This window comes from Marmota flaviventris, chromosome 2, assembly GCF_047511675.1.
Source record: "Marmota flaviventris isolate mMarFla1 chromosome 2, mMarFla1.hap1, whole genome shotgun sequence".
Lineage (NCBI taxonomy): Eukaryota > Metazoa > Chordata > Mammalia > Rodentia > Sciuridae > Marmota > Marmota flaviventris.
This window is the reverse complement of record NC_092499.1, coordinates 165,339,582-165,357,916: the sequence shown is the minus strand read 5'-3', so window position 1 is coordinate 165,357,916 and position 18,335 is coordinate 165,339,582. Positions and strand designations below refer to the sequence as shown.

Genomic DNA, 18,335 nt, shown 5'->3' with positions numbered 1-18,335 from the left:
ATTATCCTAGGAGAGAACTTTTTTAGGGTCTTTGGGGTTCTTTCTGTCTTGCCCCAAATTTTGGTTTTATTTCTAAAAACAAATCATTAAATTAACTTCCTTTTATTTTTTTTTACTGTAAAATTTCAAATTAAGATCAATTTAATAAAAGAGATGTAGATGGCTGCTTCCTTTGACCAAGAAACTGTGTTATGTTTGATATCACCAGTGAAGTAGCCCTTGGGAATCCACATGAACATGTGTGTCACAGGTTGTCAAAGTAAGCCCTCCCCTAATAAGTTTTAAGACCCCTAAGTTGAGAGTTCTAGTTTTCCTAGTTTTTAGAATAGGATATGTGTGAGTTTGCAAACAATTTCCAAGTTCATTGACTTCAAATAGTAAAAGTTCAATTCTCACTTAAATTGAGATAGGATAGAAGGTAGAGGGAATTCAGCTCCATTCAGTCATTCAAGTATCCAGCCTCCTCCTTCCATCCTGGAACTCCGCCAACTGATAGGTCCTGAGAGTTATTCCCGAGATGCTCTGCAACCAGTTGATATCCAAGGAATAAGTGGGATCCTGGAGAGGGCACATATGCTCTTAACCTTTCAGCACATCACATCTACTACTCAAATTCTACTGGAAAGATCTAGTCTTATGACCCCTTATAGGAAAGATATTCTGTGTATCCAATGAAAGGAGGAAAGAGATTTTACTGATCTGGGGAATTCAGGTAGCATGTTATAAGAATATTTGATGTTTTACAAATGCACCCATCCTCATGATATCCTTGTGACTTGCATGAATAGTATATGACCAGGATGACTTGCACCATTTTCACTATCACCTTTACCCCATTTTTCTACAGAAAGACAAGTTATAAATTGGAGAGTCACTTTTATTTGCTAGGAGATAATTTTGGCAACTTCCAAAATATTAAGACAATCTTTTTTCCAGCTACATAATTCCATTATTCAGTCAATATTCACTAAGGGCATGAATTATATCTAACTCTAGGCTAGGTGCTGGGAGTCCAATATAAGTAAGATATAGTCCTTCCCTAAAGAGGATGTTACCTATCTATGGACAAAGGGAAAAATAACTGATAGGGCAAAATGGTACCATGATAGAAATATACATCAAATGCTAAGGGAGCAGAAAGAGAATGCACACCCCTTCAATCCAGGAAGCTCACGAAAACTTTGCTTTTCCCAAAGGATATCTAATTTATCCATTTCCAAGAGAAAGGATTGGGGACAGTCGCCAGTGTTTATAAGTACTCACCATGCACTAGTCCCTCTTCATGGGATTTTACACATACTATTGTATTTAGTGAGTTCTCTAAGGTACATGCTCCATTGTACAGATGGGAAAATAAAGCTTGAAGGTGTTAAGCAACTCAATTTCAAGGTTCAAGACTTGGGATTCAACTCAGGCATTCTTAATCCAGTATCTGTCTCTTAACTACTATATCATTATACTCTCTAGGGGAAAAGCAGCACATCTCTTAAGACAGTAGAGTAGATCTCATTATGAATTCTTAAATTGGAAGACAGAAAGAGGAAGAAAAGGCCTGTGATGTTGAATAAGAGAAACAGAGAATTTGGGAATTCTCTGTTGCAGAGAATTTTTGGTTTAACTGCAAGCCAAACCAAAAAAGAATATTGTTTCTAAAAGTAGAGGGGCTCAGATGCTGGGTCCTAACTCCTTCCCTATATACCAATGGTACTCCAAGTGTGGCCTCCAAACCAGAAGCACCCGTGAATGTGATAAAAATGCAAATCTTCAAGCTCCTGCAAGATCTACTAAGTCAGACATTCTAGGGTAGGTTCACAAATTTATGTTAAAAGAAACCTGCAGGGGGGATATGAAGCCTTGAGCACTACTGTGTAAAACTAGTAGTTCTCAACTTTCTTGCTCATTATACTCACCTGTGGAACTTTAAAAAAAAAAGAAAGAAAGAAAAAGAAATCGTGTTGGCTAGCCCTTTCACCAAGTCATTTACATTGTGATTTCTGGGGGTGGGTCCAGAACATTATTGTCACTTAAAGCTCCATGGGCGCAGACCAGGTTGAAAGCCACTATTCTCCATGTACTGAATTGGAAGGTATAGGAAATGAGACCTGGCATCTATGCAATCTTCTTTATTTTTCCATTCAAGGTCACCAGGTGATCCTCAATGCTAATTCAAGTTTGAAGGCCACTGCTAGAAACAACTTTTTCATCTCAAACTTTTGCAGAGTCTACTTTGCTGAATTCATGATCATTAAAAAATATCCTTTCACTTTCAATCTTGAGGATAGAATTGCTTCTACCAGAGCAGTAGCTTGGGCTACCTCAGCCATCCTCACCCATCCTCACCCAAGCTTCCTCTACTGGAAGTTCCCTTTGAGGTCCATGCATCAGGATCTTACAGCATTCCTGGGCCATCAGAAGCTCGATCTTCTATGATTTTGGAGTATCTTAGTTAACACTTCTGCCTCCTTAGATATCAGGATATTGCTATTTTTCTAAAGAAAATCTTGTCCTTTCCCACGTCTCTCAAGCATTGCGCCTCAGACTGCACACGGTCTTCAATCAGTCTTTTACTAAGTGTAATTTCTAATGGAGTATGTGTAGGAAAGGTGCAAGAGCCCAGGTGGAGCTGGCCCCACTGGCCCTGGAACCTCCCTTGGTCTGTGCACATTGTAGGCTTTCTGTAGCACCAGCAGAATTAGTGCATCATTAGTACTTCTCAGAACAGCTCCAGGAACTGTGTTTTTGCCAGTTACAGAGCACAGGGAACTCAATAAATATTTCTCTGTCTAATGATAGCATGCCATTCTCAAACTTGTTCACAATGCAATTAGTTAGACACTGATTATTGGTACCCTAATTAGGACTCAGTTCATTGAAATTCTCTAAATGATCATGTCCCAGTTTAACAGAAGATTTAACAGTGTTTTTTTTTTTCATGCATTTTTCTTTCTTATCTTGAATTACGGTCATATCAGTGAGTGCATAAAAGAGGGGTGCCCAACTTGGACCAGAATCAAAGCTGCTGGAATACCAGGACAGGGTAATTGGATAAGGTGGAAGCAAAGAGAGCTCTGATTTAAACTGAGCTCTGCTGAGTTTGAGCTGTGTAAACTTGGGCAAGCGCTTTTACGACTCTGAGCCTGTTTTCTTGTCCATTAAAGAAAGATATTTCCATTTACCTCTCAGAGCTATTATGAGTTAAGTGTAGCCACTATCAATAGCATTAGTGGTCCAGGTTTGCCAACGACTGTCATGATCTAAGTATATTCCGTTGCCGTGACACTTTACTGAACCACAGAACTCTAATGCTCTGAAACTGTAAAAGAACTATTTTATAATTTCCAGTGGCCTCCTTGAAACCAAGTTCTCAGTCCACAACACTGTGAATCATTTTATTCCCTCCTTGAGGATGTCATAGATAGGACTATCAATGCTAGGGACTGTCAAAACACCATATAAATTTTCCTTGGAACTGTTTTTTTTTTTTTTTTTTTTTTTTTTAGTCCTGTCATTGTTATCTTTGTGATTACTGCTCAGTCACTCATGTTCTGCTCTGAACAATACTCTCTGATAGATGAACAAATAAGAACAAGTTTGTTTTACTATAGAAGATAGGACTACTGCCCTCAAGATTTGTCCCTATCAGAAATCCTTTCTGTCCTTCAACCACATAAAACATCTTTGCTGGGATGTTGGTCTGAACTGGTATGTGATGAAGGCTTCAGGGGAGTAGCTGACACACACACCTCCTCCTGGATGATCATTCCATTTCATTGATAACACTGATTAATCTAATGGATCTAAGTTCTATACCTAGCTTTAAAGAATCCGTTCAAAAATGTTTAAAACTAAAATAGCTTTGTGAGCATTACAAATAAAGACATGGAGAAGGCACTTAATGGGAGATATATCCTTGATGGCTCCAGTGTCTGACAGATGCCTAGAGAACATATTTTGGGAGGATTTTGTGATATATTTGTAATCATTAATTTTTGCTGCTTAAAGAAATCCCTGATTTCAGCAACTTTAAAGGACAAAAGTTCCTTCCTTATGCATCTGTGGGTTGTCTGTACTATTTATCTGGTCTGTTCTGGTTTGGATGAGGTAGATGGTCTCCAAAGGCCTCATCCACAATGATAGGGCCCCAGCTAGACAGCTGAGATGCTCAGATGGATGGCTGGAGTCTCTCCCGACCTGATCCCTCAGCCTCCAGAAGGCTTCTGTGCTTTTCATATGGTGGTGGCAAGTCATCATATAGGCATTTTGTAATCTCCATTTATATCATATTTCCTGTTATCCCATTGGCCAAAGCATGTCATCGTGGACCAGTCTGGGATCAGCATGCAGGAAGACTAACCAAGGGAGTGGACATGAGAGAGGAATTAAGGGCATCATTTTCCATATAATCGTACACAGTATTAGCATGTAATCACTTAGATTCAAGAAACCAAAGCAAGAAATAAACTTCACCCAAAGATTCTAAAACAAGCCTCACAGTGAGTTTAATGCTAAACTCTTAATGTTTAGAGATAAGTCCCCAAATTATCTCTCTACATTGCTGCAATGGAAAGGAAAGGCTACATGAGATTTCTGGAGAGTTGAGGCCCCTTTGCTTTTGTGAAATCAGGAAAAACACTGCTTGGCATCATTGAATTATGTCACATGCTGATACCCACTTCACAAGTGTCATGAATTTTATATATATATATATATATATATATATATATATATATATATATATATATATATATATATATTTAAAAGGCTATATATGTTTAAAATTTTATATATATATATATGATTTAAAAGGCTATTTTAAAAAAATATTTTAGTTGTATATGAACGCAATACTTTAATTTTATTTATTTGTTTATTTCTATGTGGTGCTGAGGATCAAACCCAGTGCCTAACACATGCAGGCAAGCACTCTACCACTGAGCTACAACCCCTAGCCCTTAATAGGCTATTTTTAACTTGTTTGCTTCCCCCTTTTATGAGTATAAAAACATTATAAAATTACTTATGACATTTCTTGGTGCCCTTGAACAAAACCTGGCCTCATTGGTGTGTGCAGGAAGTGATGGAGTATGTACATATATGGTGTAACCCGTTGCACCTGGGTGAACTCACCAACAAGCCTGTGATTGTGTGATCGTCCAGGTACATCTCTGGTGTTCTTTGAGAGATTTTGAAGAGATATAAGAATATACAGATCTCAGAAGCAGCAGTGTCCGCACCCCTTGGTGGCTTCTTCCTCTGGATGGATACTTAATAAGAGATGGTAGAGATAAAAGATACTAATCCTGAGAGATGAGGCTCAGTTCCTTAACACAAAGCAATAGTTTCAAATATCTGGTTGGCCATGCAGTTGAGAAACCATTTTTAAAAGAAGATCAAAGTTCAGAAAAAAAATCTTTTTGGGGGGGGAGGAAGAAAAATGGATGGTGCCTCTGAGAGCAGATGAGGTATGAGCAAACTCTCTATTGAGTCAGGGAAGAGGACACAGCTATGAAGCACCTTCCCCACCCACACACTGTGGTTCTGGTTAATGGGTGGAGGAGGCTTACCAGCCCTGAGTTTGCCTGAGGAGTGTTCAGAGTGAATTAATATGTCAACAACAGCCTGGGAGCCAGCAAAGGCCACAGCTCAGGTAGATACATGTGAGCACAACAGTCTTGGTTGCTGGGCCTACATAGGAACAATCACCATGACCTGTTATGAATGGAAGGTATCTCTTTCCTGCAACCTACATACTGTAGCCTTGTGCTTGGCACCCAAAAGGCCCCAGGGCTATTGGAAGATGTGGGTTAACCAGGAGAGACTGTTACACAGAGTGCAGGTGCAGCAGAAAGAGTCGTGCTTTTGAGAGCAAGGGCTTGGGGCTAGAGCCCAAGCTTTCCTTTCTGTTAACCTGATGACACTGGATGAGTCCCCAGCCATCCCAAATTTTTCACTACTGATAAGAGAAAGTTTTGATGATGCACTATCCTCTCCCACTCACATGGCCCCATTAACCTGATCCACTCTTTCTTTTCCCACACCATTCATCAATTCTAATATACTATATAAGTTACTCATTTTTGTGTTACTTAATATTGATTCACTTTTCTTATTAAAATATTAGTTTTCCCCATAGTGGGGATCTTTGAAATATTTTCTTCATGAATATCTGAAATTGTGCCTGACATATAATGAGGGACCAATTAATATTTGTTGAATGGATGTTGATTAATGACCTCAAAGGACATTTCTAGCTTTACCTTTAATGTATCTGTTATTTGTTGCTGTATAACAAACCATCCCAAACTTGCTGCTTAATAAATAGCAACAGTGAGGTGTGGTGTTGCACACCTGTAATCCTGGCAGCTGGAGAGGCTGAGGCAGGAGGATTGTGAATTCAAAGCCAGCTTCAGCTAAAGCAAGGCACTAAGCAACTCAGTGAGACCCTGTCTCTAAATAAAATACAGCTTATTATTTCTTATAACTTACTGGTTCAGGAGTTCAGGTAGGAACTCTGGGCAGTTCCTCTACTCTTGATGGCATCAGCTGCATTCAGCTGTGCACTGGGAGGGTCTAGAAGGGTCCAAAAAGCTTCACACACATGTCTGTGGCCTTTGTGGTCCTTCAGGTAGATTTTTCTCTTTCCAGGCGATGTCCCATTTGTAGGTTTTGCTTGGGCTTCTTAACAGTGACAACATTCCCCAGGGTAAAAACAGGAAGCTGCCAGGAAATAAGGTCAAGACCAGCCCAGATTCAAAAAAAAAGAGGAAAAGAGAACATAGACTCTCCTTTTCCTTCCTTACTTCCTCCCTTCCTCCTTCCTTCCCCCCTCCCCCTCCTCCTCCCCCTCCCCTTCTTCCCTCCCCCTCCTTCTTCTTCTCCTTCACCTCCTCCTCTACCTCCTTCTTCATCTATCTATCTATCTATCTATCTATCTTCCCTCTCCTTCTCCCCAAAGGGTAGGAAGGAATTGATGATAGTCATCTGTGGAAATTGTTTAGCATATTATTCTGTGATCTCATGGTCTGCAGGATGTATATATTCTCAATAAGAATCTCCCCAGGTATGTTCCAGGGGTTGGGTCCTAGCCATGTATTGATCACCACAGTGCCCTGAACCTCTCTGTCCTCACAAAGCTGAGTCCTAAAATGGTCCCTGGAGCTGTAAGCCTCTTGGCTCCAGCTGGCATCTGTCCCCTCCACTGGTAGACAATTGGCAGATGGTTTGACAGAGGAGATCTGGGGACTCTGGGTAAGGTTGATGACCATCTCTGTGGCTCCCTTCCAGATTCCACAGACGGTGAGGGTGACTGGAGTCTTTGGTCTGTCTGCAGCGTCACCTGTGGGAATGGCAACCAGAAACGAACCCGGTCTTGTGGCTACGCGTGCACTGCGACCGAGTCTAGAACCTGTGACCGTCCAAACTGCCCGGGTAAGTTCATGCAGGGCTCTGGGTTCAAGTTCAAGGGAAAAATTTTAACTTCCTTAAACATATATTTTTAAATTATTAAAAACAAAAAACAAAACAAAACAAACAGCCATTTCCCTAATCAGACTTCTGCGCAGGGCAGGGTTGGAGTGCTTACCTAGCATGCATGAAAGTCTGGGTTTGATCCCTAGCGCCTCAATAAAAGAAAGACTTCTGACAAAGTGAGACAACAGGAGATTATTAATGAGCTTAAAGGATGAAAAGATGGACTTTCTGAGTCTTACACACAGTGGGAGCCGCCATGACCTAAAGGACAATGCCAGCTTGTACTTACTTAATTTAAAGGAGGGACTCTGGTTGGTTTGGACCTTGGATGTGGGATTTGTTATGAAGTGAAGAGGCACATGAAAATAGACATATATGGTATGTATAAGGAAGCCAGGATGAGAGCGTCGGTAGCCATCCACAGAAAAACCACAGAGCCCTGTTGGTGACACCTGAGAGTTGCCCAGGGATTACCCAGAGAGCACACTGGGGAAATGTAGCATTTAATTATGGTTTTATACCACATTAGTACTTTGAAAATTAAGCCAATTGCAAACTTGGTGAAAGATCATATTGGGAATAAAAAATAATCGTGATTGACTCTAATGGTGGTTGTTAAATTGTGGCCAAAGGACCAAGTCCAGCCTAGGACCTGTTTCTAAATGGCCCAGACATTTTTAAAGGGTTGAAAAGAAGAGGAGGAGGGGACAGTAGCAACCAAGACCATAAGTGACCACAAAAGCCTAAAATTTGTACTCTCTGACCTTTATTTAATTCATTCATTCATTCATTCATTCATTCATTCATTCATTTTGGTACTAGGGATTGAACCCAGGGGCACTTTACTACTGAGCTACACCCTCAGACCTTTTTACTTTTATTTTGAGATGGGTCTCCCTAAATTTCCCAGGCTGATCTCAAACTTGAGATCCTCCTGCCTCAGGCTCCTGTCTCATTGGGATTACAGACATGTAACTTGAAGAAGGAAGAGGAGGAGACTAGGAAGAAAAAGATAAAGAAGATGTTGATGGAAATAAGGAGATAAAGCAAGAAAAAAATGAGATTGGCTGGGTATATAGTTCAGTGGTACAGCACTTACCTAATATGCCCATAGCACTGGGTTCATTCCCAGCACATGTGTGCTCGCTCACACACACACACACACACACACACACACACACACATTTTGAAAAGAAATAAAGAAAAGAAAATGAAAATAAGATGGAGTTGAAGGAGAAAAAGACGGTGATAAACAGGAGTTTTTGTGTACTTAAGTATCAAGCAAATTTCCGTGATTTTTATGTGCATTATTTCATCGACTCCTTACAAGAGTCTCATGAAACAGGTATTTATTATTGTACCCATTTTGGAAACTAAGGCACAAGACCAGCAGCAAGTGATCTATAAGGAATTTGAATCCAAGCAGTCTGAACCCAGAATCCCATGTTCTGAACCACTAAACTCTTCCACTCCACTAGAAAGAAGAGTATTATACTCAGCTACACGTGGACAGAGAAAGCACTTAATGTCACCCAGACCTAAGGTGGTAGATTTGGATTTCTTGTCAGAGGAAGTCTCTTCCCTGCCACCATTTTTAATATTTCTTTCTTATTTTCTGGTACCACTGAGAGCAGCATGGCCAACAGCCCTCTGTTTACATATTTCTTTTCTAAAGTCTGCCCTCCTTCCATTCTTTCTGTCTCTCTGCTCCTGGTGATTCCAGCTTTCCAGGGCTCCCTTAGAAAAGAAGAGATTTCCTTTTGTAGGACCTCTTGCCTTATTTGGTTTGCTGATTCACGGCTTTACTGGAAAGAATCATGAAGCAGACAGGGTCTCCCTGGCCTGGCAGTGATTACGCTGTAAAATATGTCCTATTGTGAGGCCAACCTCACAAATGTCTTTGAGAGGCCTCATATAAAATCAGAAAACTCCCCTACAAGGAAATCAAGTCATGCCCAGCACGGAAGCTAAGGTTCCATGAGCCCCCATTTCTTCCTCTTCTTTACCTTGTAAAGGAAACCAAGATGTAGATAGTAGTTTTGAAGAGAACTGTTAAGTTTGAGGCAAGCTGGGTTCAGTTCCTCAGATCACGTAATGAATGGCCCAACTCATTCTTTCTGAAGCATCAACAGCAGTGCTAAAAGTTTTAAAATATGAGACAACTTCTGGTCTTTGATTATGGACTGCTGCATCTTCAAGCAGAGCTAGATAAATAGTGCAGGGAAAACATTAGCTAACACTACTTACCCTACTGCTCTCTGGGCTCTCTTTACACATAACTCATTCAATTCATTCAACTGTACAGGGTAGGGGGGGTGTCCTTTAATTCTCCCCATTTTAGAGATGTGAGGACTGAGGCACACAAAGACAAAGTGACTTGCCCAAGTTCAAAAGCTAGTAGTGACTGGAACTCAGATAGTCAGTCTATTAAAGATGAAGTATTAACCACTACACTCTTCTGCTTCTGATTTAGTTTGTCACCTGAGGCCAGCAGACAGCCACACTGACATGTCCTCCCTCCCCACCCACTGCCCACCCTCATCCCCCCGGGGCTGAGTAAGGGAGTTCACTAGGACTCATTCAGGCACATTTGGATCTGATTTCATGCTGCGAATGGTATCTGGGGTTTTAATATATTTTATGCGCTGCTACCTGCTTTTTACTGTTTCCTCTGTTGGCAGGTTTCTGCCCATGAGTAGTAATGAACACAAAAAAGGCTTTGTTCAGGTGTATTTGTTTTTTATTTTGGAGGGGGTGACTTTTTCCATAAAAACTAGGGGAAAATGAGCTCTTGTCTGTGTTTAGGAATTGAAGACACTTTCAGGACAGCTGCCACCGAAGTGAGTCTGCTTGCGGGAAGTGAGGATTTTAATGCCACCAAGCTGTTTGAAGTTGGTAAGACGATTTTTTTTCATCTTTTATCCAAATATTGATTTAGTGCCTTAGAAATTCCTTTTGCCTTTGCAATGCCATCCTTGGATTCATGTAATGTTTCATTTTCCTCTTCTGGGGTCCAATTCTTTCAGCATTTTTCTTGCTCATTGAATATAGTCCAAGTAAGAGAGAGTAATCCTGTCCCTTCTGCAGCAGACTGAGACACACAACATTTCTGTGGGCGCCCTGCTCACTGTAGAGCCTCCACAGTGAGAGACAGGTGGGAACAACCCTCTTCCCTGAGCATAGGCTCTGTGCATAGTAGGAGCTCAAGTCCCACAGAATCAGTTCTCACTCAGCTTCCGTTGAGTGTCCCCAATAAAATCAGTTCTCCTGCAGAGGGAGGGAAAGAGGACATTCGTTCAATATCATACACTCCCTTCCCCTGCAAAGATTTTTCATAAATCTTTGGTACACTCTGCTATGCTTATTTGTCTGTTGGAAAGTATTAGCACAAATATAATAAGCAGAGCAAACTAAACTGAAAGTAACTACTTAGGTACCAGTTTGCTTTTTAAAAATAGTTTTATGTGCTTCTAGATACAGTCCTATATTTTTTTCCTGTTTTCTTTTTCTTTTTTTTTTGCCTTAAATTCTTTCTTAACCTCTTCACTGAGGCTGTGCCTCCTCATCCAAAAATTATGAGGTCCTAAGTCCCTTTTTGTTTTATAGCCCAGCTTTTCAGGACGTTGTTTGGTGAACAAATACATTCCTGAAAGAACTATAGGGGTCAGGCAAGGATCTAAGTAGAACTACCTAGAGATGGGGCGGGGGGTGTCGGGGGTGGGGGGGGAGGGAAAAAATGACTAATAAGGAATGGAAACAATGGTACTGGCCCTATAGTGAAAATAAACAGAAACAGCAGGGGGCAGTAGAGAGCGATAGGGACTGTGACAAAATGACAAACTCAAGGTTTCATCCAAAGGGATCAGACGTGACTGGACCATCATGTAATGAATCTCAGTCATAATACTGCCAGGTGTTGTTTTTCCGAGAGAGGCCCCAAATATGGGTTTTTTCTAGAACCTATCTTGATTTTTACAATATTTGGTAATAATTTATTTTAATTACAAATATTTCCATGAACCAAGCTGGAGGCAATTTGGAAATTCTGTGTTACCAGGGCCTCCACCTCATCCTAATCACACAGTTGAGTTGCATTGAACAGAAGGCTTCTGCAAACAATGCATTTGACTTTTTAAAAAATGACTTTAAAGGTGTGGATTTTATAAAAAATGGAAGAGGAGTTAGGATGGACTTGCGGGGGAGGAGAGATTTTCTCAGGCCTCTTCATATCACACCCCACAGCAGGCAGCCCCTTGCCTTTTTGCAGTGAGTCCAGATGCACGAGGTCACATTCAGTATGTAGCTAAGGACGCAAGGGCTGCGTAGACATAGGGTTTCAGCCAGGATCCAGGCAAGAAAGAACATGGCACATGCAAATTAGGTAACTAGGGAGCATTTGGTGAAGAACTGTTTGCAAAGGCATGAGCAGGGTGGTTGAAAACCAAGAAGGGATTGCACAGAATCCCCAAACTGGGAACAGTGGGGAACCTTGACCCATTGTTGGCCTGAAATGACCTGTTGAGGAGCAATGACTAGAGCCCACAGAGAAGCCTGCCTGATAGCAGTATTTGGCTCTCAGGAGGATGCAGAAAATAGGCAATCATGAGAAGGAGCTGAAGAAGTAAATACTCTAACCTCACTCTCCTCCCCATTGGCGTTCTCTCATTGACCCAACCCAACTAGACTCAGGGGTACAGGGGCCTGTTGATATGTTGTGCATCCATCAACCTTCCAGGGAAGGGGAGATGTGGAGTAAGGATATAGACAGGCAAACCAAAGATCATAAAAGCAGAGATGGGAAAAGATTGACTTGCACAAGGTCAAGTTGCCTCATCTAGTACAGTCTCAAATTTTCTACAAAATAGCATAGTAAGCGCGCACCTCACAGAGCTATTGTGGAATTCAATGAGTTACATATTTGTAAAGCATTTATAACATGTCTGCTTTGGTCAGCCTTTCATTACTGTGACCAAAATGCCCAATGAGAATAACTAAGCAGAGGGAAATTTTATTAGGAGCTCAAGATATCAGAGGGTCTCAGTGCATAAATGGATGACTCCATTGCTCTGGACCCAAGGTAAGGGAAAGCCCCAGCAGAGGAAAGCTGTTCAAGTCATGGCAGGATCAGGAAGCCACAGTGGGGGGAAGACCACAGGGAAGACGCACCTTTCCATAGCATATCCCCAGTGACCACCTCCTCCAGCCACACCCGACCTGCCTACAGTTACCACCCAGTGAGTCCATTCAAAAACTAGGAAGCACTGATTAGGTTACAGTTCTCATAATCCAATTATTTCACATCTGAACATCCCTGCATTAACAGGATCTTTGGGGGGACATCTCATATCCAAATCATAATGGTGCCTACCACACTGAACACCCATTATAAATTGGATTAAAAAATAAGTCATTGGATGTCCTATAGGTACATGCATTATAATGACATTGTGTCCTGAAGGGAAAATATAACACCATTTTCTGGGACCTCTTAAATTTTGTTTCTCCAAGGAGACTCTTTAGGCTTTGCAACGCCTAGGACATAACTTTTGTTTCCTCAGTAACTGCTCAGTCAGAGGGTCACAGTCACAGAATCATAGAACTTGGTTTGGATGTGAGGTGTCCTCCAAAAGCTCATGTGTGAGACAATGCAAGAAGGTTCAGAGAAGAAATGATTGGGTTAAGGCTCTCATAAGAAGAAATGATTGGGTTACGAGAGCCTTAACCCAATCAGTGAATTAATCTCCTGATGGGATTAATCAAGTGGTAGCTGAAGGCTGGGATGTGGCTGGAGAAGACCAGGCATTGGCAGCATGGCTTTGGAGGATATATTTGTATCTGGCAAGTAGAATCTCTTTCTCTGCATTCTGATCATCATGTGAGCCACTTCCCTCTGACATATTCTTCCACCATGTTGTTCTGTCTTACCTGGAGATCTGAGGAATAAAGCTGGCTGTCAATGGACTGAGACCTCTAAAACCGTGAGCCCTCAGATAAACTTTTCCTCCTCTACAGTTCTTCTGGTTGGGTCTTTTAGTCACAGCAGCAAGAACGCTGACTAAAATAGAACTCAAAGCTAAAAGGAGCCAACAGCACATCCCAGCTGGGTGCACCCTGGACTCGACTCTGTGAACTCTCTACATGACCTCCCATTTAATCTCCTTCCCTAATTTATGAGAGATGTATTATTACTATGCCCAATTTAAAAATGAGAAAACTGACACACAGCAAGGGAAAAAGTCTTGCTCATGGTCACATAACATAATTGAGTTGGGTTTAATCCCATGCAGTTTAACATAAGAGCCCACACTCATGAACTTCTGCCAGGGCTTCATGGTGTCATGAGAGATGCCCCATCTTTCTCTTCCTCATTTTACACACAAGAGCCCTGAGCTACCATTCTAGGCTGCCCCTTGTCCTGACCACTTGATTCCCATTCCAGATGCTACCAGCCTCCCAGGCACCTGGGTTGAAGTTGGGGGGTCACTTTTTCTGCTTTCTTTTCTTTACCCCCAAGCCCAGAAGCTGCCAAGATCTGGTTGCTCTAACTTTCTCACCACTTTTGATCCTATGTCCTGTTCCCTCCTAGGGTATCTGATCTGAGCCCTTAACGGCTGAATTCCTTCCTTGCTGCACAGCTCAGTTAACAACTGTCACTCACAGATCTTCAGAGACTCCCTAGTGCCCTCTGAACAGGCCTAAACTGAACAACATTCCCATGATCTCACACCAATTATTTTATTTCCCTATTCCTTCTGTTCCAATGGAAGGGAAAGTGTCCTCAGCCCCAGATTTTTTTGCTTATCTGAATGTTCTCCCTGAGATGCTTTCCCCCCATCTCTGTGATTGCAGTCTGTGTCAGTTTGGGTCCTCTGAGTAGCCGATACCAGGTGGAATTAGATGTGCATGAGATTTAGCAGAAGAATGATTAAAAAAAAAAAAAAGAAGACAGCAGCACTAGGCAGAGAAGGCTTTCAAAATTAGATGACAGCTTTACCCCTGGGAAGGAAGAGAAAGAACTAGGGAGGAAGAGCCTCAGCCATGCCAATCAGCATTGCCCAACAAAGGTTGTCTGTTGGAGGCACCCCCACTGGGCTTGGTCATTGACCAGAAGCAGGCCAGGAGAACATGTCTTGAGGGGAACACCAATGGTGGACCCAAAGGTGCTATAGCTGGAGGCTGCCAGTCAGCTAAGTGCCCATGGCAGTTCCTCTTATAGGAGTTCTGAGCAGAACACTTGTGGCCATCACAAAGCCCTGCTATGCCCCAGGACCAGTGCAGTGCCTCATGCTTCCTAAAGTATCCTTGATTTACCCTGTTGTGTGTGGGTTTTTTTTTTAACCTGTGCCTCCCTTCTTGCATTTCCGCATCCCCTCATGGATGATGGCTTCCTCAGATGTGCCTCATCTTACCCACGGCAGCTCCCTGAGTCAGATGCTGTCAGTGACCCACCTATGTCCCTCTAGTCACACTGTGTCCCTGCATATCAAATGGGGCCTGACTGACTGGCAGCCCCTGTGTTTCTTGGTGTGAGGGGTTCTCTCAAGCCCCCTGCCCACTGCTGAGAGCAGGCTGTAAGTCAGGAGCAGCCCCTCACTGGTGATTGATAAGAGCTGATGAATACATTACCCAGATTCCCATTAAATAAAAACAAATCCAGATGCAGTAAGGAGGGTCTTTATTCACAGAATCATTGCTTGGGAGACGGGGCAGATATTATCTCCCTATTCTTGCAATAGGAAGAATGCTGTGACCATATGGCCTGCAAGTGCATCAAGAGTTAGGCCAGAAAAGGGAGTTTTCTTTTATAAAGGAGAAAATAAAGCTATGAAGAACCCAGGGTAGGTGTGTTGGTTGGCTTTCCCTCACTGTAACAAAATAGCTGAGAAAACTTGAAAGGACAAAAGATTTATTTTGGCTCATGGTTTCAGATGTTTCTGTCCATGGTTGGTTGGGCCTGTGGTGAAGCAGAACATCATGGTGGGAAGTGCATTGCGGGTGAGGCTGGCCAAGAACAGAAGGAGGAGAGGAAGGTGCTGAGGTCCCAATATCCCCTTCAAGGCCATTCTGCCCAGTGATCTAACTTCCTTCCACTAGGCCCCACCCCCTAAAGGTGGCAGCGCCTCCCTATCGGGAGTGCCACATGCTGGCCACCAAGTCTTTAACTCATGGATCTTTGAGAAACATTTAAGATCAAAACCATAACAGAGGAGAAATAGGAAGAAAGCATGGTGAGATAGGACAGTATATCAGAGGATGTTTTACTCTAAGGCCAGTCGATTTTCCAGAAGGGACCTTTAAGGAGAAGCTGATAGGTCAAAGTCCAGGGTCTTGATGAAAGAAGAGAGTCTTGGGCTGGGGATGTGGCTCAAGCGGTAGCACGCTTGCCTGGCATGTGTATGGCCCGGGTTCGATCCTCAGCACCACATACAAACAAAAAAAAAAGTTGTGTCTGCCAAAAGCTAAAAAAAAATAAATATTAAAAAAATTCAAAAGAAAAAGAAAGAAGAGAGTCTTCCTCAAAATTGTATTCTGATCCCTCAATGAGCATAATCAGTTCAGCTAATCATTTATAAAGCAAAGACAGGAATTTGGAAGGCTATGTCTGAGTTTGTCACAGTGAAGCTATGGGGAGTAGGTATCTATGAGTCTTATAGGGTTCTTTGCAGGAATCCCTTGTCCAGAACCCAAAAGGGTCCAGGGAGGCTGGGGTGGGGGGTAGACTCTTGATAAATTTCTTTTGTAAAGTTGAACATTGTCAGTGAATGGGAAAATCTTGTTCTCTGCAGGATTCAACACCTGTTTCATTTACACCTTTTACTGGCTGCCCTGTCTCCCCTGTCTCACTCCCCCGCTCCCTGCTGGTGTGGCCTAGGATACCTCCAGAAGAACCATTTTCACTGGACTCTCTGCCTCAGGGTCTGAGAGAACCCAAATTAAGACATTCACTAAACCAAAGGTCACACTCAGCTGACTGAGTTCATGGGGCCAGTTATTCCCATGTTCTTGGAGCTGCTTGTTCCCATGGACAATGCAGGCCCAGTGTTGATACATATTTTGGCTTTTCGAAAGAAGCTAGGAATCAGTCTACAATTATAATTGGAACCAGCTAATTCTTAAGTGTTTGCTACTGATCAACATTTTTTTTAATACTATGAAAACCAAACATAAGACTTCTGAGGGCAGATTCTGACTCAAGCCTACAGGTCACTGGCCTCTGACCTATTTGTTAAGCCTCTTTTCCTCCTTAAGTCGTTATCATCGTATGACTCTGCATAGGGGCCTCAGGTTAATAGGTTGGGAGACTAAATCTACTTTAAACCAGTCAGTGAGTAGCAGAAATAAATTTCAGTCCTATAAATGTTTCATTGAGTCCTTTTAAACCATCACATCACCACTTATTTAAAGAGGTCAAATGCAACTCTCTGAATTATTGTTAATTTTGTTAGGGTTGATGATGGAGCTACTGTTACTTAGGAAAATACACTTTGGAGGGCAGCTCTTACTTTCTTTTGCTTTGTGGTTTTTTTGTTTGTATGGTCCCTATAAAATTTGGGGAGTAAAAAAATTACATATGTCTGCATAATTATTTAAAAGATAGAGCAAATACAATGAGAGTTAAATTTAGATAATAGAATATGGGTAGTCATTAGATAAATATAGTCCCTTTGCTTTTCTATGTGTCTTGAATTTCTTTCATTACATAAAGTGGGGGATTGGAAGGACATCTTATAAACAAAGATGTTCCCAAGTTCAAGGGAGAAGAGAATCCCCCACCCTGGTGGTTCCAGGTGCCTGCAGAGGTCTCTGACTGCAGGAAGGGAGTTGTCGACTTCGGTTTCATTCCGCCAGCCAGTTTTACATGTGGTAAGAGAGTTTCTTTCTGGCCTTTTCCAGACACAGATAGCTGTGAGCGATGGATGAGCTGCAAAAGCGAATTTTTAAAGAAGTACATGCACAAGGTGATCAATGACCTGCCCAGCTGCCCCTGCTTCTATCCCACCGAGGTGGCTTACAGTACGGCTGACATCTTCGATCGCATCAAGCGCAAGGACTTCCGTTGGAAAGATGCCAGTGGGCCCAAGGAGAAGCTGGAGATCTACAAACCCACAGCCCGGTACTGCATCCGCTCCATGCTGTCCCTGGAGAGCACCACGCTGGCCGCCCAGCACTGTTGCTATGGCGACAACATGCAACTCATCACCAGGGGCAAAGGGGCGGGGACACCCAACCTCATCAGCACCGAGTTCTCAGCTGAGCTCCACTACAAAGTGGACATCCTACCCTGGATTATTTGCAAGGGCGACTGGAGCAGGTATAATGAGGCTCGGCCTCCCAACAATGGACAGAAGTGCACAGAAAGCCCTTCGGATGAGGACTACATTAAACAGTTCCAAGAAGCCAGAGAGTATTAAAGAGACCAGGGTGAGGTGGAGAAAGGCCACCTCTGGTTTCTGGACACAAACACACTGCACTGATCTGCCACCTGGCGCCTGGTTCTTTTTATCTGCCTAGGTGTATATTTGTATATATACCACATGAGTATTTTTTATAAGTTACACTAGGGGTATGCACCAGGCCAGGATGGCTGCCATTTGAAGCCACCCTTGCCATGTACAGTGCCTACAAACCTCCTTGGAAGTCCTCCTAGGGGCCATGTGGGCAGGAGGATTGGAAAGAGCAACCCAGCAACCAGAAGAGGAGCCTGGAAGCCAGCGTGGGGGGTGTGATTCAATTCACACCTGGATCCAGGGTGGTCAAGAGAAGCAAAGGAGGGAAGAGACTGAAGTTGTAAACATTATAAGCAGTTTTTATATATAACTTATTTAATACAAATGTGACTTAAGCTTAACTTTTTCTCTAGAGTT

The 18,335-nt window shown here is 42.4% G+C and overlaps 1 protein-coding gene across 1 annotated transcript in view; it reads left to right on the top strand.

Moving 5' to 3' along the window:
* Ism1 (isthmin 1) overlaps positions 1 to 17,927 on the top strand; it is a 70,961-nt gene extending 53,034 nt beyond the window's left edge. The window contains exons 4-6 of the mRNA XM_027922136.3: positions 7,285 to 7,428; positions 10,276 to 10,365; positions 17,365 to 17,927. Coding sequence (XP_027777937.1) covers positions 7,285 to 7,428; positions 10,276 to 10,365; positions 17,365 to 17,882 — 752 coding nt within the window. The 3' untranslated portion in view covers positions 17,883 to 17,927. The remainder of the gene's footprint in view (positions 1 to 7,284; positions 7,429 to 10,275; positions 10,366 to 17,364) is intronic.
* Positions 17,928 to 18,335: the final 408 nt, after the last annotated feature.